This window comes from Nuphar pumila, chromosome 4 (assembly GCF_984573655.1).
Source record: "Nuphar pumila chromosome 4, dmNupPumi1.hap1.1, whole genome shotgun sequence".
Lineage (NCBI taxonomy): Eukaryota > Viridiplantae > Streptophyta > Magnoliopsida > Nymphaeales > Nymphaeaceae > Nuphar > Nuphar pumila.
Window position 1 is genome coordinate 106,772,559 of NC_143252.1, and position 20,813 is coordinate 106,793,371.

Consider the following 20,813-nt stretch of genomic DNA (forward strand, 5'->3'; position numbering starts at 1 on the left):
TTTGAACTGCTGATCCCAAACTAATTTAGGTTAAGAAACTGATTAAAGAATAAAAAAATCAGGGAAAACTAAACTGAGTTGCAGCCTGCCCCACTCTCAAATCTTACTACAATTTGAATATACAACAAAGTTGAGCTAGATCAGGGTGAATCTAAATGGACCCACCATGGTGTTCAAGGCTGGAATATTACACTGGTGGTGATCCATTGGACTCATTATTAGAATTGTGAGCCAGTTAAATTTTGTTCAGTATGCATGACTGAAACCAGTTGGATCTGTAATTAAACAGATTTAGAAGCAACAGGATCTGGACTCGTTTTTTTTTTTTCGGTTGGGGGGCTCCCATCTGAAATCCGAGTAAGCTCTGTAATATTGCATTAACCATTTTGGGAGGATGGATCAGGTGATTTGACCAAACACAATTTTTTGTGTTCATGGTTAGGGGGTACCTGCCGTTTGGAAAGTCTGTGGCTAAGATGTGAATAATCCAATAAATGGAGTCAGTTTGTAGGGATGCAAACTGGTCGGATCTGGAACAGCCAAATGCACAAAATAGGATCCGAAACGGCAAAAAATTGCCAAAACTCTATCCTGGATCCCACTCATTTGCATCTGGATAAGCCAGACGTCAACTCAAGCCAAGACATTTTACAAAGCCTTCTATCTTTTATAAAAAAATTTGCTTACTTAAACCTATAGCCAGGGGTTCAAAGAGATGTCTACAAGAGCTCTGCTGGTTGACCAAAAGATACAGGGCTGATACCGATACTAACAACATTGTTCAAGACTTCCTCCTCAACAGTTGTCTTCTAAAAGTATTCAACAAAACTCTTGGTCATTATACCTAAAAAGAATATGGGTTTCTGCCTCAGGCGCAGGTCAATGGATCCTCTGTCTGGTTCTTTAAGATGCACCGCAGCCTGCGGCAAGGCTGCCCATTATCTCCACTGCTTTTTTATATTGCTCTAGAGTGTCTGGCGTTGCTTTTCAAAAGTGCAGTCGACATTAATTTCATCAACCCAGTATCCTTTCATGGCCATGATTTTACAATCCACCAACCCAGGATCGCTACCCACCGCTTACTTGGGCTGGTCACTCAGAACTCGATGAATCAAAGCACACGCAAGGCAGCCGGCCGGTTATTGAGAAGGTGTCCTCCCAGCTTCAAGCTTGGAAAGCGAGATATCTATCCTTGGCTGGGAGAGTTACAAAAATTAAGTATTTCCTCTCCTCCATCACTTGTTATTTTATGTCAGTTTATAGCATCCCTAAGAAGGTGGACCAGCAACTATAAAAAATCATGAGGCAATTTCTATGGAGTTGGATCCCTACAAAAGCGAAATTATCCCTTGTTGGGTGGGATGTATGTGGTGGTCTTGGAATTCAGAAACCGAAGATCTAAAGAACACCCCACTTCTCTGCAAATGGTGGTGGGACATTGCCCTGGATGACAAAGGATCATCGTGGTTATCTTTTATCAAGAACAAGCACAATCTGATCGACCCTACTAATGCTTGGCTTATCTCCTCTTCTCTCTCCCCTATATCAGCAATTTGGGGATGCTGGATGAAAGCCTGGCCAACCTTCCTTGAACGATGCTCTTTCGATACAAATGATCATGAGAAACTCTTTTTGAAAGTCAAGCTGGGGTTAGGCAGACCCCTACCTGTTATACAACGATACCATTGGGATTTGAACTTGCAACGTCCGAACACAAGGTGGCGTGCACTAGCTGCTCGTACCAAACAAGCAGAGCCCCAGCCCCCTTTGGTAATCATGAGAAACTCTGTTCTAGTTGCAAGGTCGATCATGTCTTCTCCGTCTCATCGTGCTGCTGCTTTTTTTTTTTTTTGCACAGAGAAAGCTGGGGTTAGACAGATCCCTACCAGTTATACAACCATATATCATTGGGATTCGAACTTGCAACATCCCCAACACAAGGTGATGTGCACTAATTGCTGCTCTTTAGCCACGCCTAGGTCCTCTCCTTTTTCGGACCATTGTATACGGGGCTCGGGCCAATCGACCAGATCCCAGGTTTTTGCTTGGATCCTATCACTGGATAAGGTCCAAACCCGATCGAACATGCAGAAATGGTCCTGGCCAGTTTTCAAAACTGTTATTGAAGGTGTGACCGAACCCAATCTATCTGAATGTCTACCTATAATAATACTTCAGCTGCAAAATATGTAAGCCTAGCTAGTTAGGAAACAAATAAGTTGGATACGAGCGCATATCTTTATATCTTTATGGATCCAAATCTACATCCAGATACTGAGAAAGAACTCTGAACATAAACTCAAGATCCAATGCAATAGAGTTAAATCCAGACAGAATTTTAAATGATAATGTAGGAACTCAGTATGGGCCGGTTTGTTGGATTTTGATATTATTTCTCGGTTTCGGTGTATATGTAAAAATCTCATTTATTTTGATTTAATAGAAAAGAACTATATATGTTCACAACTTGTTTAATTAAACATACATATCTTAGCTGTCTTGAATTTTGGACCCGCAATGATCTATGACCTGACTCAAGAAATATGTTGGAGATCATACAACGAGAATTTTAAATGGGGTTTATGGAGATAATGAAAGGCTTGAGACAGACTGAGAAATATGTTAATGAATTTCTGCTTCTCCTTGGCCTGTGAACATGAGACCCAAGTGCCAAACCACATAAATCTTATATCCTTCTTTTTCTTCTTCTTCTTTATCTCTTTGTGGTTGGCTTTATGGTTTGGTTCGTTGTTTAAATAAAAAAATTTAAATACTCATGAATATAACACTCAAGCAGGGTGTCTAAATCCAATCCGTTTGAAGCCCGTAGGAATCCCTATTCCCAACAGATTCAGTATTTAATTTTGCATGGAGATCTTAATCCAAATCCAATTAAAGTGTAAATCTAGCTAGGGTTTTAAACTAGTGAGATCCGGATTTAGTTTTAGCTTTTTTCTATCTGTCTCCAAATCTGATTAAGTCAGATCTGATTGTCAGAGTCAGTAATGCATAGATCCGACCCGGATCCGATTTATGGCATCCCTATTCCATAGGGACAAGTTGGTCATTAAGAATCTCATCCGGGACAAACCCGAAAACCTAGAGAGAGAGAGAGAGAGAGAGAGAGAGAGGATATTATTTTCATGGGACCCACGACATGTTCAGTTTGAACGTCATCAGGTCCACGACAGGAGACCGTTATGACATCGCGGCAGCTGACGTGGCAAGCCGCTGCCCTCCGGCTCGGCTTTACCGTACAAAAACGGGGAACAAAAAAAAGACTCTAACCGACAAAAAAAGCCGTATAGGCCCGATCCACATCAAACCAAATCATTCACCTTTCCCTGAACACACCCAACCAACCATAAACCAACCCACACAAGGAAACCCCAAATTCAAATAAAAAAACAAAAGATAAAATAAAACCCCTCTAAAACCCTAGCCCGAACCCTAAGGTGACGTTGGGAAGACTGTCTATGCATAAAAAGGGGGGCAGGTTATAAAAAACCATTTCTTTTTTCCTACTAAAAGAGTCAACGAGGAGAATGACTGCAAAGCCCGTCCGGATCTTTAACATACCCCCCAACCCTGCTTTTTTGGGGACCCCCCAACACACTCGAATCAAATTTCCGCATCGGCCTCTGTAGAGTAGGGTCCAGGTGTGGGTCAGTGGGCTCAGACCCTCGACCCAAGCTCTCCTTTCTGGGGTTGCCCCGACAACAAGGACGGACAAGCCGTCCGTTTACCAACAAAACCCTCCTCAGTCCTGATAAAGCCTGCCACCTTTGTCCACTACCCTCCCCGTCCCACCAACCATACTCCCAAATATGCCCTGCTCATCGTTTCCAAATAACCAAAATATCATACTTCTAACTTTTTGGTTGCGTCACAATCATGATATCAAACCAGTTAAAATAATAGTTTTCTTCTTGGAGCAGGTTACTGGACTAAGATACAATCTTTTATATATGACCATATAGCTTTTGTATCCCAATCGGTTAATCCGAACAGATCGAGTAAGTTGGTCAGAAACTCAGACTTAACAGAACCAAACCCAAAACTATTTCGTCCGCAGGCGAGGGCATATCTGCCATTTTCGCCGTCCATGTCAGCATGTGGATGCGGTGACGACCGTAACAAACAGCAGACAAAAGGAAACATACGAAAGCAACCCCGATTAAATAAATAAAAAAACAGGAAAAGGAGGGAAATCGACGGCCACCACGCTGTCCCCTTCACTATAAATACCACACTCCCCACCCTCCATCATCCCTCAACTCTCTCTCTCACTCCAACACTTCACTTCTTCCTTTCTTCCTCTCTATCTATCAATCTCTTCACATTCCATTCCCTTTTTTTGTTGGTGGCGGTGGTGAGGGATGATGCATTACTCGGCGGAGGCGTGGAGGATGTACGTACAGCAGGCGAGAGGGGACGCGATGGAGAGGGTGGAGCGGCTGGCGTCGAGAAGCGCGGTGGTGATATTTAGCGTGAGCTCCTGCTGCTTGTGCCATGCGGTGAAGAGCCTCTTCTGCGGGTTGGGGGTCAGCCCGACGGTGTACGAGCTGGACGAGGACCCGCGCGGCAAGGACATCGAGAGAGCGCTCTCCAGGCTGCTTGGTAACACGCAGCCGGTGCCGGCGGTGTTCATCGGAGGCAAGTTGGTGGGGGCGATGGACAGGGTCATGGCCTCCCACATCAACGGTAGCCTGGTGCCTCTCTTGAAGGAAGCTGGCGCTCTCTGGCTCTGATTCAGAGAGACTTATATATATATATATACACAAAGCGATGAGTCTCTTTCCTTCTCTTCTTTTTTTTTTCAACATAGCGAAGAGGGTTTTATGGGGAGATAGAGAAAGAGAGAGGGAGTCGTTGGGAGTGATGGGATGGGTTATATTCATTCCTAACTCCATTTTGATCACTACGTCTCTCTCTCTCTCTCTCTCTCTCTCTCTCTCTCTCTTATCGTTTCTTTTCTGCTTTGGTTACAGGATTTTTTTCCTTTTTCTTCTTTTTGGTTTTGGAGGCTTATTATCGTGTCACTTACTAGTAGGTAAAGACTGGATTAAGGAAATGTAATTGGTGGGGGAGTTCCTTACTTTTGTATAGAGAAAAACACTTGAATTTTTATGAGTTGGGTCTTTTGCTTATATCGTACTTCTGTACTCGACTTTTTCTTCTTTTTCCATGTTTTTCTTTTTGCATTGCTTGGGGTGAACCATGGTCTTGTTTGGATAAGGCTCTCCGGTTTCTTTACGGTGCATGAATTTTAAGAGATGGGTATTCGTTACATTAAGATTTGTATGGGATTTGCATGGTCACAACCGTTCTCTCTCTCTCTACTTTTGTTTTTAAATAACCAAACGGAAAGTTGAGGGATTCGAACTCGAGACCACTCGGTTACGATAGTGAGACTCTCGCCGGTGCAGTTGCAACATGAAAGGCTATGATATGGACCTAATTCATGCATCAACTTAGCGTTCATTCAAAAAGTTTACTATCTGACTTGTACTATTGACTAAGTATCTCATTGAAAATCTCTGTGTAATCACCACTCCGGCTACTTTTCCGGCCACCCGTTCCTCTCTCTAAGCTTGTTATCCTTTCCGGCCGGTAGATGGAGATTCTTGTCAGAAAAAACTGTTAGTGGGGACGGGGAACCGTTTTCCATCTCTCTCTCTCTCTCTCTCTCTTGCTCAAAGCAAGCCGGGCGGGGTGTACGGCGCGTGCTAGGTTCGTTTCTTGTTGATGGGATAAGCATCGGTGGGGACCACGCCCTGGCGCGCATGCAAACAGCCTCTCTTTCCCTCAGCATATTCGCCACGTGCCACGTCAGTTTATATGCCGTTGAGATGGTAGTAAGTCCACGTCAGACAGGCTTCTCTTTTATCCTCTCCACGTCATCTGGATTGAGAAAAAGTTTGACCGTGCGGAGAACCTAAGCGACGTCAGCCACTCACACGCGCGCCACCACCACCACGTGATCGAACCTCCGTCCCTCCCAAAGGGCTCACAAAAGCATTTCTCCATCTTTTTCAAAAATTACATCTATACCCTTGAGGAAAGGTTGGGAGTAACGGCAGGAGGTTTAGTCCACTAGACGGGCAATTAGGGCGGCTCATGTTCGCCGAAGGGGATCGTTCTAACTTGTAAAATAGGCATGGCAAGCTGAATATGAATAATAGGTATTTAGCTATATTTGACATGTATATTTTTTATAATCCAATTTCTTCAAGCTTTAAAACAATGTATTTCTCTTATAAACAAGCCAGCTCGAACTCGGCTCATTATGAGCTTGAGCTTGAGCTTGGTTCACTACAATAATGACCTAAGCTTGAACTCTTCAAGCTGAGCTTCTTCAACTCGTTTACCGGCCCTACAATTCATTTTCGTGACATGAAAGTAAACTTGAACAAGCCAAAGCTGGTGGCGCCCCAATAAGGACGACGGCTTCAATGTTGTTGATTACAGGACCGAATTAAAAGACAAATCCTGGGGTTAAAAAGAAAAATTAACGTATGAAACGATGGCAAAAGAACCTTGAGTTGGCTTTACCGCCAGTAAAAAGTTGACTAGCCAGAGGTGGAGGACTTTGCTTTAAAAGATATGTATGGTAACATTAGTTGAGATTTAGCCCAAGTTTACCAGGCACTGTGTGTGTGTAGCGGGGGGGGGGGGGGGGGGGGGGGCAAGGTTCTTAGTAATCAAAAAAATAAGAAAAACACTACAAGAAATTACCTTTTTACAGTTGCACCTCTTATACAACATCAATAATGAATCATGTCATGACATACATTACATAAGTATAACATTTTTACTGGTGTGACCTTTTTTCACGGCAATAAAGTAAACATCTTTATTGGTGTGAGTGTATTTTGTGCCAGTAAAGATGTACATTTTACTGCCACGATATTAGTTAGCATCAGTATAACACTATTATTGGTACAAAAAAAATCATGCCAATGAAATAAACGTCTTTACTGGCACGAAAAAAATTGCCTCAGTAATAGCTTACGATGAAAAAATATAAATTAAGGTTTAAGAAACATGATCTACATCCCGCGTATGTTGACATTATTTTATGAAATCATCAATAAAAGTTATAAAATAATTATTACCCTACGAGTCGAAGTAATTTTCAAAATCACATATATCACAGTGTATTAAATCTAATAATTTAAAAGTTCTTTCAATACTCTGAAATGGCTTTTTGGCAAACTTCACATTAATATAAACATCACATTTTTAATTAAGAAGTTTAGTTTTGCATTTAGGAATAATTCTTAAGTTACTCATGCTTCCCAGAGACTTATAATTTATGTCTTATTCTAGCATGTCATAAAGCATATTGAGTCAAGCATATAAATACAATAATAATTAACTTTATTACTCAAATTAAGTTTGAATAACCCATTGATGATGTAGCATTTGCTTACAAACTTATGGTTCTTCAATGGTATAATTCTGTCAGATTTTATTACAAATTTGAAACCATCAGTTGTAAGCAGATAGGCAGATGCATGACTTTTCGTGACGGTACGTGATACACATTTTGCGGGGTTAAACATTTCTCGAAAATGAAGTGAAGTTATACACTCCATTTTTCATGAACTTTAACTTCATATTTATTTCTCATATAAATCATATGGTCTTTCCCCACAGTTGCGTATGTTTTGAAAATACTTCTATCATTCCACAAATAGATCAACGATCTAGAATCCGCACACCAACTTTTATCCGAATTAATCAAAAATATCTCACTAACTATAGCTACTAGGTCGTCATCGGGTTTACTAACTTTATTGTCTTGAAATTTCTTCCCGTGTCGACAATCTCTCTCATAGTGCCCAGTTTTCTACAAGTATAACATGAAACAATCTTTCTCTTTTTAGTATCAAATTTGGATTTTGTTTTCTTATTCTTAAATTTGGGTTTGAACCTTGGTTTGCATTCAACTATGTTACCTTAGTACAAACTTCTTTTACTTCATCTTTTTTATCTTGAAATCAAGCTTCCTCCTTGATTTTAAAATATTAAAAAAGTTATTCAAATGTAAAACTCTTCATTCTTATGTTTTAATTCATTTCAATAATCTTTTCAAGATGGAGATAATTTGTAAATGATTACAGCCAATTGGAATGATTAATCAAGGTTCATACCCTTAGACATGATTTGATTAACCAAGATCTGCATCTCATGGGCTTGAGTTAGCAGTGGTTTATCATCGAAGAATTTAAAATTCATATACTTGTTAACAAAAACCTTATGATTTATGACATTGTTTGCTTTGTACTTACTTTCAAGGGCTTCCCACAACTTCCTTTTAGTGCTAACTTTTGAGTAGAAGTCAAAGAGGGTGTCAGATAGTGCATTCAGTATGTTCCATGACACACGAAGTCATCCTACTTTCACTTTTGTCTCTTGTATTTTTTAGCAATGGTTTTGTCTTCCCGTACTTTAGAACAGTCTTTCGTGAGCACATACACTACATTTGCAATTTTGAGGAAGATAATCACCTTGTGTTGCCATCTTTTGAAATTGGTGTCATCAAACTGACATAACTTGTGTAGCTCCTAGTTTTCAACCTTTATTACTTTTAGAGTTTGTGTATTTTAATTGCTTAATTTTTAATTTATTTAGTGAATGTATGCTAAATGTGCTTTTTCTCATATATGATTTAGATTTTAGGGTTTTCTATTTTAATATAATTTATTTATTGAAAGCATATTAAATATATTTTTTCTCATATATTATTTAGATTTTAAAGGGTTTATATTTTAATTATTTATTTTATAATTTATTTATTAAAATCATATTAAATGTGTTAGTTTTCTTATATATAATTTAAATTTTAAGGGTTTTATATTTTTATTATCTATTTTATGATTTATTTTTTGAATGCAATCTAAATAATTTTTTTTCTTGTATATAATTTAGATTTTATAAGCTTTATATTTTATTTGTCTATTTTATGATTTATTTATTGAATGAATGTTAAATGTACTTTTTTTTCCAGATATGATATAGATCTTAAAGATTTTATATTTTTATTATTTATTTATTTATTTATTGAATACATGTTAAATATATTTTTTTCTCATATATGATTTAGATTTTATGGGTATTATTTTTAAATTTTTATTTTATATTATTAAATACATATTAAATATATTTTTTTCTTACATATGACTTAAATTTTATGAGTTTTATATTTTAATTGCCTATTTTGTTATTTATTTATTGAATATATTTTATTATTTATTTATTGAATGTATGTTAAATATATCATTTTTTCCATACATGATTTAGATTTTAGAGGTTTTATATTTTAATCATTTATTTTATGATTTATTTATTAAATATATGTTAAATATGTTTTTTCATATATTATTTAGATTTTAGGGGTTTTAAATTTTAATTTTATATTTTATGATTTAATTATTGAATGCATGCTCAAATTATTTTTTTCTTGTATATGATTTAGGTTTTAAGGGTTTTATAATTTAATTGTCTATTTTATAAGTTATTTATTAAATGCAAGCTACTAAATGTATTTTTTTCTCATATATGATTTATATTTTAAGGGTTTTATATTTTAATTATCTATTTTATAAATTATTTATTAAATATATATTATTTATTTTTTTTATCATATATTTAGATTTAAGAGGTTTTACATTTTAATTATCTATTTTTTGATTTATTTTTTGAATTTATATTAAATATATTTTTTTCTCATACATGATTTATATTTTAGGGGTTTTATATTTAAATTTGTATTTGATTTCAACTTATTATTTAATTTTTAATTGATGCAAAATCTTAGACTAGTATCATTACAACCATCAACGCATGAATCTAAAACATCTGCTTAGTCATCAGGTAATTGTTATGTCATATTGATAATTTAATATTATTTATTGTAACCAACAAATTATCAATAATTATCTTTTCAATACAACGGCTAATAGACAACGAAGGTATACACGTGCTTTAGCTATTATAAGCTTTCAATCGAGATAGAAGTACAAAGTTGTCATTTATAAATATAAACAACTTAGAAGGTGCTATGCACAGTACCTTACTACCTACGTAAAAGCTATAACAACATGAGATTTAGGGCAACCCTTGCCCTGGGGTTTGAAATCATTCTAATTCTAAGTCATGTCTAGTTGAGGCACCCAAAGTGTGATTTTTGATAAAAAGAAAAGTTTTCACCCAAGGGGTTGGAGGAATTTTTGCTATCAATTTTTTTTTATTAAGCCAACCATTCACTAGGGGTGGCAATCTGGTCGGGTTGGCGGGTTGGCAGGTCAGCATACCTCAACCCAATCCCGACCCGTTTATTAAACGGGTCGGCTGTGACAAACACTAACCCGACCCATTTAATAAACGGGTAACCCGACATGACCCGCCAACCCGTTTAATAAATGGGTTGGGTCGGGAAAACGGGTTGGTAGGTAGCGGGCGGGTTGGCGGGTCGATGGGTTGGGTTAGCGGGTTGGCGGGTTGACCCGCCCGCCTAACCCGTTTATTAAACGGGTCAGCCGGGTTGGCATACCCGCAACCCGAACCCGACCCGTTTATTAAACGGGTTGGCTTAAGCCCAACCCTAACCTGCCTAAGAGGCGGGTTGGCGGGTCGGGTTGACCGGTCGTGTCAGGTTTTGCCACCCCTACCATTCACCCACAACACATCTCATCATCACATGGGCTGCTACAAGCAGCTTCCTCCGTCTCCATTTTCCACCCACCCACTATCATTTTCAAGTCTCTCTCTTTAAGGTGTTGCTGATCGACCCGCTTTCCTCTCATTTTTCTTACATTTTACATTCTGTTTTTCTTATGCTATACAAATAAGTGAAAAATTCATTTAGAAAAGCCATATCAAAACTTCTCTTAGAGATTTTTTTTTTCTTGTGATAATTTTTCTTGCTTGGGAGTTGTCAGAATTTTGCCTTGGTTACCGATTTTGTATAGGGCAGAGAAAGCTTCTTGATTAAGAAACAGACAGTAATAAACACGTCACAAAATGCCCTCCCAGTAGGCAGGCGGGGCTGAATATCAGTGTTTTCCAGAGATCCATAGTCCAATACTTTCGAAAGTACAACGCACCTGACTGGGCAGGTTCTGCTTCCCCTCATTTAAGCTCCAAGTTCCAACTCTACATCCACTCTGCCCCCAATAACCTTATTTGATCCACATTGTACCTGAAGGTTAAAGCGGATCCAGGGTCTTTTTTTTTTATCCAACCCATAATGCACGTAAAGGGTTATTTTGTTATATATGAAGTCAAAGCTGAAATTCGTATTCTTTATAACAAACGAACTCTCTCTCTCTAACAAAAAGTGAGATAAAAATTGGACATTGCTTTGCGCACCATAACGCAATTTTGATACAGGAGCGTATCTCATTTATCTGTATAAGTGGGTGCATCCAGTCACTTCCCTAAATGGGTAGCACGTGTCATTTATCTGGATAAAGTGTGCATCGAGTTACTTCTCTAAAAGGGTGGCTTGAAGAATCTCTCTCTTTACTGTGAACCGTCTTATCCCAAAAAGTGAGATATACAAGTAGGGATGGCAGTGGACCGGTCGTCTCAAAATCCTGCCCTCCATCCTAGCCTTCATCTTTGCATTGGTTTTGATTTTAACCTCCATCCCGTTTCATGTTCTTCATCCCCGGTTCAAATAACAAGATGGAGCGGAGCCCATTTCCCCTCGATCCATTGCCATCCATAAAGAAAGATTGAGACGGGAAGCAGATCAGGTCATGCTGAACATGAGCGTTTTTGCTCATGTGAACATCGTGGCCGTCTGTTTGCATTTTAGATGAATGCCACGTTGTTTTGTTGACTTTTGAGCTTTTTAAAATGCAAATCGGATGGCCACGATGTCAGCATGAGAAAAAACGCTCATGTTCAGCATGACCTGATCTGCTTTCAGCAAGGCGGGGATTAAGATGAAAATGGGGGGCGAAGAAAAGCATAAGTTCATCCCCAGCTCCATTCTTGCATGGTTTTTTATTTTAACCTTAATACCTTCCTCCATCCTTGTTTCATGTCCTTCAGTCTCGTTCCAAACGAGAGTAAGGCTAGGCAGGGCCTCATTTCTCCTCGATCCACTGCCATCCCTATATACACTACTCGAATCAAACTGCAGCATATCCCGTTTAGGACAAATAAAATCTCTCTCTCTCTCTCTAACATAAAATGGAAGAAGGGAGGAGGAAGAAAGAAGTAAGGGGACCAGGTGTGGATCAGCGGGTCAGGGCCTCGTTTCTCTCCGATCCACTGACCAGGTGTGGGTCAGCGGGTCAGGGGCTCAGGCCCTCGACCCAAGTTCTCCTTTTTGGGGTCGCCCCGACAACAAGGACGGACGCATGCGCAGCCGTCCATTTACCAACAAAACCCTCCTCAGTCCTGATAAAGCCTGCCACCTTTGTCCACCACCGTCCCCGCTCCAGCCAACCATTCTCCCAAATATACCCCACTAATCTTTTCAAAATCACCAAAATACCATCCGTCCTTCTAACTAACTGTTTTGGTTACGCCACAATCATGATATCAAACTACTTAAACGAATAGTTTTCTTATTGGAGCAGGTTACTTACTAGACTCAGATCCCATATTTTATATATGACCATATAGCTTTTTCTATCCCAATTCCCAATCGGTTAACTCCAAAGCAGATCCAAGTAGAAGTTCGTCAGAAACTCAGACTAACTGAACCAAACCCAAACTATTTCGTCCATAGGCGAGGGCATATATGCCATTTTCGTGGTTCAAAAAAATCCAGCCTTCCATGTCAGCATGCGGATGCGGTGACGACCATAACAAACAGCAGACAAAAGGAAACATACGAAAGCAACCCCGATTAAATAAATAAAAAAAAGGAAAAGGAGGGAAATCGACGGCCACCACGCTGTCCCCTTCACTATAAATACCACACTCCCCACCCTCCATCATCCCTCAACTCTCTCTCTCTCTCTTCCACCCCAACACTTCACTTCTTCCTTTCTTCCTCTCTATCTATCAATCTCTTCACATTCCATTCCCTTTTTTGTTGTTGTTGTTAGTGGTGGTGGCGAGGGATGATGCATTACTCGGCGGAGGCGTGGAGGACGTACGTACAGCAGGCGAGGGGGGACGCGATGGAGAGGGTGGAGCGGCTGGCGTCGAGGAGCGCGGTGGTGATATTCAGCGTGAGCTCCTGCTGCATGTGCCACGCGGTGAAGAGCCTCTTCTGCGGGTTGGGAGTCAGCCCGACGGTGTACGAGCTGGACGAGGACCCGCGCGGGAAGGACATCGAGAGGGCGCTCGCCAGGCTCCTCGGTAACACGCAGCCGGTGCCGGCGGTGTTTATAGGAGGCAAGCTGGTGGGGGCCATGGACAGGGTTATGGCGTCCCACATCAACGGCAGCCTGGTGCCCCTCTTGAAGGATGCTGGTGCTCTCTGGCTCTGATTCAGAGAGACTATATATATATATATATAACAAAGAGATGAGTCTCTTTCTTTTTCTTCTCTTTTTTTTTCAACATAGCGAAGAGGGTTTTTGAGGGAGATAGAGAATGAGAGAGAGGGAGTCGTTGGGAGGGATGAGATGTGTGGTATTCATCTCTAACTCCATTTTGATCACTACCGCTCTCTCTCGCTCGTTTCTTTTTCTACTTTGGTTACAAGATTTTTTACCTTTTTTTTTCTTTTTGGTTTTTAAGGTTTATTATCGTGTTACTTACTAGTGAGTAAAGACTGAATTAAGGAAATGTAATTGGTGGTGGAGGTCCTTACTTTTGTATAGAGAAAAACACTTGAATTTTTATGAGTTGGGTCCTTTGCTTATATCGTACTTCTGTACTCGACTTTTTCTTCTTTTTCTGTGTTTTCTTTTTAGCATTGCTTGGGGTGAGCCATGGTTTTTCTTTTTCTGTGTTTTCTTGCTTGGATAAGGTTCTCTCTCCGGTTTCTTTACGGTGCATGAATTTGAAGAGATGGGTATTCGTTACATTGCAATTTGTATGGGATTTGCATGGTCACAACAGTTCTCTCAATGTCTCGCTACTTTTGTTTTTAAATAATCAAACGGAAAAGTTGAAGGATTCGAACTTAAGACCACTCGGTTACGATAGTTAGACTCGCCGGTGGAGTTGCAACTTGAAAGGCTCCAATATAAACCTAATTCATGCATCAACTTAGCGTTCACTCAAAAGGTTTACTATTGACTAAGTATCTCGCTGAAAATCTCCTGCCACCCGTTCCACTCCCTTGGCACGTTTGGACATATGTAAGAAAAGTGATCAAGGTGAAAAATCAGTACGCTTTTCGCTGAAAATAAGTATTTCAGACTTTTTCTTTGAAAGTTTTTTTTTATAAAAAGTACACTTTTTTATAACAAACATTCTTCCCAAACAAAAGTGAAGGAATGTTTTCTAATGATTGCCATCATCCATCACTCACTTCCTCATCCCTACATGATTTTCCATCATCCATCACACTGCCACTACTACTACCACCCATCATCATTTACCTTTGAAAAAACTATGCCAAAGAAGCTTCACCATCACCGCCGCTATGATGATTTTTCACAACCACCACCCATCATCACCCACCTGAAAAACAGTCCGCGCAGAAGAAGCTCCAACACTATCACCGCCGCTCTCTTGTTTTTTTAAGATTTTTCATTTTATTTTTCTCATGCTTCCCAAACAAGTGAAAATTTTTTATTTTTAAAAAAAATTATCATATCAAAATTTTTCATATACAAAATTTTATTTTCCTATTATAGTTTCTTTTTTGCTTTCAAATATTCCTTAAGTTTGTTATCATTTCCGGTATGTAGACAAAGATTCTTGTCAGAAAAAAACTGTTAGTGGGGAAGAGAAGTCCATATCTCTCTCTTGCTCAGAGCATGCCGGGGGTTAGGTTCGTTTTTTTGTTGGTGGGGCTATGCAAGCCGGTGGGGACCACGCCCTGGCGTGCATGCAAACAGCCTCTATTTCCCTCTGCCTGTCTCCCCCCCCCCCCACGTGCCATGTCAGCTCATATGCAGTTGAGATAATCCGTCCACGTCAGCACGGTTGAGGGCAGAGCACCTAAGCGACTTCAGCCACTCAACGCGCATGCCGCTACCACCACGTGATCGACCCTCCCCCTCCCCTCCCTCGCCCAAAAGGCTCACAAAAACATCTCACCATCTTTTCCTAAAATTACATGCATGTCCTTTCGACAACCGTTCCTTGTCTTGGATTACCAGCGAGAGGGTTCCTCAAAGGGGTTCCGAGCATAGTGACAAAAGTTAAAAACGGTAAAATCTCGGGAGATTTTGAAAATTTTCATAAAATATCGTGTTTTTTTGGCAATAAAAATAAATAAATAAATAAATAATTTTTATAAGAAAATATAAATAAAACACTACATTCTCATGAGATTTTTATAAATCTCACGATATTTATTACAGAGGCATAGTGACAAACGTTTTTATTGGCAATTTCTCATTTTTTCAAAAAACTTGCCAGAAATTAAAAAAAAATCCATAAATCTCGCTTTTTTTTCAGCAAAATCTTGGCAATAAAAAATTTAATTAAAAATATATAAAATATTATTTTATAAGAAAATAGTAATAAAAATTATTTAAAAATAAAATACATTATTTTTTCGCGATAAATAGTCATTTGAAACGTAAATATCGTGTTTAAATCACGATATTTATGTTTTTTCATAAATCTCACGATATTTTGTAAATCTCGTGAGAATTTGTTGTTTTAAACTTTCAGGCAATTTCTCGCAATCACTACAAGAAAAATGTCAATTAGCGACGGAAATAATCTGTCGCAATTTTGCGACGGATTAGCGAGAGAAAAAGAGTCGTCCCTAACATTGAAATTAGTTACAAGAATAGCAATAGAATAATATTCATCGCGAATCCGCCGCTACTTAGCGACAGATATTATTTCGTTGCAAACATGTCGAAACTTAAAGACGGCGTAGCGACAGATATTATTCTGTCACTTATTAGCGTGGGTGTTGGCGACAGAATTATTCCATCGTAAATCCGTTCTCTGACGACCACCTCCCGCTCTCTGGCGACCGCCCCGGCCACATCACTTTCTTCGACGATCGCTCCGGCCCCCTTTGCACCTGCTATTCCCCCGACTGCCCCGCGTTGCTCGCCCTGACCACCTCCCGCTCTTCGGCGACAGCCTTGGCCACCTCTCGCTATCCGGCGACCGCCCCGGCGATATCTGCACCTGCTCTTTCGCCGAACAACGTCTATGCTGCTCTCTGGCGGCCGCCCTCGCTCTTCCGCCGACCACCGTCGCTCTCCAGCAACCCAACGACAGGAAAGTATGCCAGTGAGCCTCCCGTACCCTCGCCTCCCCTCTGTCCCTCTTTCTAAAATATTGTCGGCAGGGGAACCACCCCCTGTCGACAATATTTTTCGGCAGGGGATCCGCCCCCCCTGTCATTGCTATTTTCTGGCAGGGGGTTGTACCCCCTGCCCTTGTTTAAGCAAGGGCGGCAGGGGCCCTTGCCCTTGTTTAAGCACGGGCAGCAGGGGAATCTGCCCCCCCTGTCGTTCTTTTTTCTTGGCTGGCAGAGGCGGGCGCCCCTCTGCCGCTGGTATTTTTCAGCGACAGGAGGATCTGCCTGCAAGGGGTGGAGCCTCCCTGCACTTGTTTAAGCGACAGCGGTAGGGGGATCCTCCCCAACTGCCGTTGTGTTTGCTCAGCCGGCAAGGGGCCCTACACCCCTGTCGCTGGTACTTTCTACCCTTATTTAAGCAACATCAACAGAGGGATCCGCCCCCTACCATTGTGTTTGTTCAACCGGGTTGGTATTTTCTTGTGTCTTTATCTTTGGCGGGCAAGAGTAATGTGCATTGCAGGTGCGTAACAGAGCAAAATGTGCGATGTTTAATGCTAAGCATCGCATGCGGCTTAAAATACTATGCAAAAATAAATAAGCAAAATGCAAATCGGGTAAATACCCGTGGTGAGTAAGTGATGCAAGCACATCACATGTTATTTAATTTCTTGGATGCAACACTTTTCTGTTCACACACTCACTTAGTTGTGGATATCTAGAACTGCTTTGATGAAGTTTGGAGATCATGCTGAGCATGATTTTAATGTATGAAAATAGAAGTGTTCTTATTTTTGGAGTACGGATTTCATGCTATGCATGGTAGTAGTGAGCGAGATATTAGAGTGTGTTTTCTGCAGGTACATGTTTGACATTGTTTTGATATGAATAATTTGAATGTATTACAGTGTTTGATGTGTCTGTATCCATGCTTACATGAAGTTATTTTTCATTTGATTATGTCTTTCATGTGAAATTGTATCATGAAAATATGCTTCAAATGAATGTATCATGTTATGGAATGTGATTTCATATTTCTAAATATCCTCGTGATGTGTATAAATATGATGTGATGGTGTTACACACGAAAATATTGAACTATCAATGCATGCATAATAGTTCATAGAATTGCATTTTATGTTAAGCATGTTTGTGGTTAGAGGAGAAGAAAATTTATGCATTAATTGAAACAAAAAATTGCTCACAAACAATCATTAAACAAGAATTAATAGATAAATTAGATATTTTTTTCATCATAGCATTATTGAGATTCTCTTTTAACTGGTGATGATAATATTTGTAACATTATAGGACAAAATGACTGTAAACTGTGAATGGATGTACCGTAGGATAGTTGATAATGAGGTGTTGCATGAATATATGGATGGTGTTGACAGTTTTATTGAATTCGCAACAGCAAGTGTCAGTACAGTGGATCCCACTGGTCTGATCAAATGCCCCTGCACGATGTGTAAGAACAATTGATTTGTAGAACCTCATGGCGTGTACACATCACCTATACAAGAAGAGTTTTATTAGTGGTTATCAGAATTGAACGCTTCATAGGGAAGAATTTTGGAATAATTTTAACGCACGAGTGAATATGGTGCACGATAATCCATATGTGGATTTGATATTTGATACCGTAGGACCGAAAATGGGTTATGCTATGGTACATAGTGATGCACCAACTGAGGTAGATGACGAAGTAACAAACGATGCAGCTAGTAGATTTTATGACTTACTTAGAGATGCTGATGAGCCACTGTGGAATAGTTGTGAGAGTCACACTATCTTGTCTGCAGTTCTTCAACTACTGAATTTGATGTCAGATATAATTTGAGTCAATCATGTTTTGATCATTTGTGCTCTATTGTGAAAAATATGTTGCCCAAAGATGAGAAATTGTCAGAAAATCTCTATCGTGTGAAAGTCCTGGTCAATGCTCTAGGTATGAGGTATTAAAAGATAGATGTTTGTCCGAATCACTGCATGTTGTATTTCAAAGATCAAAAAAATAGCAGATCATGTCCATCATATGGACATCCTCGGTGGAACATGTGATCATACATTTGCCATATGAACTAAGGGTTAGTGGTCCTGTGCAATATCGGTGGATATACCCATTTAAAAGGTATATATTTTTTTTATATTTTTATTTTTAATACTATTGAGAAATTTATTGTAATTTGAGATGTATATTGTTGACAAATGCATGTTTGACCACAAAAAAGGTTCGGAATAAAGCAAGAGTAGAGGGCTCTATTTGTGAGGCGTATACTTTAGAAGAGATTTCAAATTTCTCATCTATGTACTTTGAACCTCATATTTCAACACGTTACACATGCCCACATCGTAATGATGATGAAAAACAATTTATTGTAGCTGACAAATTATCGATATTTCAACGACTTGGGCATGCATTTGGCAGTTGCCGGTGAAGACTCTTGGAAGATCGAGAGCAAGATGCAACACAAATCGATATCTTTTTTAATTGCTCAGCAATTGACCCATACATCGAGTAAGTATACTTAATATGTAATACTAAGTTCTATACCTGCGTACATGGTTTGGTATTATAAGTATTTGTTAAGTGCAGACGATTTGATCTGGAGTTGTAAAGAAAACTTCTACATCTCACTGATGCAAAAGTACAGAAAGAATGTGAAAATAAGTTTGTGGCATGGTTGAAAGAGTTGTTAAGGACAATGGCATACATTCTTTCCATGTAAACAACAATAAGATACTTAATTGGTCGTGATCACAACCATTGTTTATGCTTGTAGGTCTGCCATAATGATGTTAAAGATCAAGGAATATGTGATTTACAAAATAGACCGACTAAAGTTGTGCAATGTTACAACGGGTACATCATAAATAGTTATGAATTCTATACAAAAGAGTATGGTTTCAACAAGTTAATGATGAATAGTGGCATGTGCGTCAAGGGTAACAACTACGGTGAAAATGAACATGACTACTATGATGTTATAGAAGAAATAATGGAGTTGACTTACTTAGACACAAATAATAGTGTAACTTTATTCAAGTGTCTTTTGTTTGATCCCACAACAACAAGAGTCGACAAAGCCTCAGGCATTGTGGAGGTGAATCATAAATAAAGGTTTTGAACATATAAACCATTCATATTAGCCTCGCAATCTCAACAAGTTTACTATACTTCATATCCGAGTATAAGAAAGTCAGATAGAAATGAATGGTGGACAGTTTGTAAGGTGAAGTCTAAACTATACCCCGAGTATGATCAGTTACAGGAAGACAAGATTGCTGAAGAGGGTGATTACTATCAATCAGATGATATGTATGACTTCTCTTATGGTCACGATGTCGCGTATGGTATGCATGTCATATCTCCATTGTTTGATGGCACATGCATAGAAGAATATGATCCAAATGATATACCAAGTAGATGGGTGCTTAATGAAGAAGAAGAAGAAGAAGAAGAAGAAGAAGAAGATAACGAAGAGGAAGAGGAAGAAAAAGAACATGAAAGTCAAACAAGTGATGAGAAAGTATTCTCGAGCTAGTGAAATACATCTTGTAATACATGTCTCTATTTGATGTGAATGATTTGAATGTATTGAAATGTATTGCAATGATGTGAAGGTATTGCAATGTTTGAATGTATTGCATAATATTTTTTATTTGTTAGAATATGGTTCATGGAGGTCACAGTCGTTGAGCACCCAGTGGTAGTCAGTCTCAGCCTTCATCTTCACGGGTTGCCTCGATAGGTATATTATTTAAATAATTATATACTTGATTAGTTTAAAGGTGCATTGTGTGATTTTCTAACTCATTGTTTTGTAGGTGATGTTTCGCCTACACATGACCCACCTACACCAGCTACGCATACACATCACGAGACAACGCCGGATGGAGGGTCTTCTCAGTGCGACACACGATGACTAATTCAAATAGTATATATCGATAGTCGATCATAAGTATTTCATTGTCAGTTGTCCAATACTGATCTTATAAATAGTGTATATCGATAGTCGATTATTAATGTATATCAATTCATGTGCACTGCAAGGTTTGAGCAGCAAGAAGTAATATGAGAAATTAGGAAGCCACTATTGCAGCATCTTCCAGGACCGGTAGCGCAATGAAAAGAGTACCTGACGGAGGTGTTGGGCAGATTAATGTCCACATTCATGGTATGCAATCGTTTATCATAACTAATGTGTTTCATATTTATGTGTGCTAACTTTCTAGAAGTACTTGTAGGCTTTCCATCGTTTCGCGACTGCGAGCGAGAAGACACGAGGGTAGTGTGGTAGAAGGTGGCTGCCAATCGATTTGCCGACATGCTGCACAATATGAAGTCTGTAACAAAAAAAAGCAGCTGGTGGGATAGATGATCCACTGCAGTAGAAGGGACATGGGCCTTCTACTATAAGAAGAGATTATTGGGAGGGCATGTGCGACA

The 20,813-nt window shown here is 39.3% G+C and overlaps 2 protein-coding genes across 3 annotated transcripts; both read left to right on the top strand.

Annotated features, from left to right (window-relative positions):
* The first annotated feature begins 715 nt into the window (after window positions 1–715).
* On the top strand, window positions 716–4,751 carry LOC149840443 (glutaredoxin-C5-like). 2 transcript variants are annotated; one of them, XM_090004431.1, is made up of 2 exons: window positions 716–732; window positions 4,430–4,751. In XM_090004431.1, exons 1-2 carry the CDS (start codon window positions 716–718, stop codon window positions 4,749–4,751), a joined length of 339 nt encoding a protein of 112 aa, XP_089860557.1. The 2 variants fall into 2 exon arrangements, with proteins under 2 accessions (XP_089860557.1, XP_089860556.1); XM_090004430.1 differs by lacking the exon at window positions 716–732 and having other exon boundaries at window positions 4,380–4,751.
* An 8,340-nt stretch (window positions 4,752–13,091) lies between these two features.
* Window positions 13,092–13,463, top strand: LOC149840444 (glutaredoxin-C1-like). Its single transcript, XM_090004432.1, has one exon. It carries the CDS (start codon window positions 13,092–13,094, stop codon window positions 13,461–13,463), a length of 372 nt encoding a protein of 123 aa, XP_089860558.1.
* The last annotated feature ends 7,350 nt before the right edge of the window (window positions 13,464–20,813 follow it).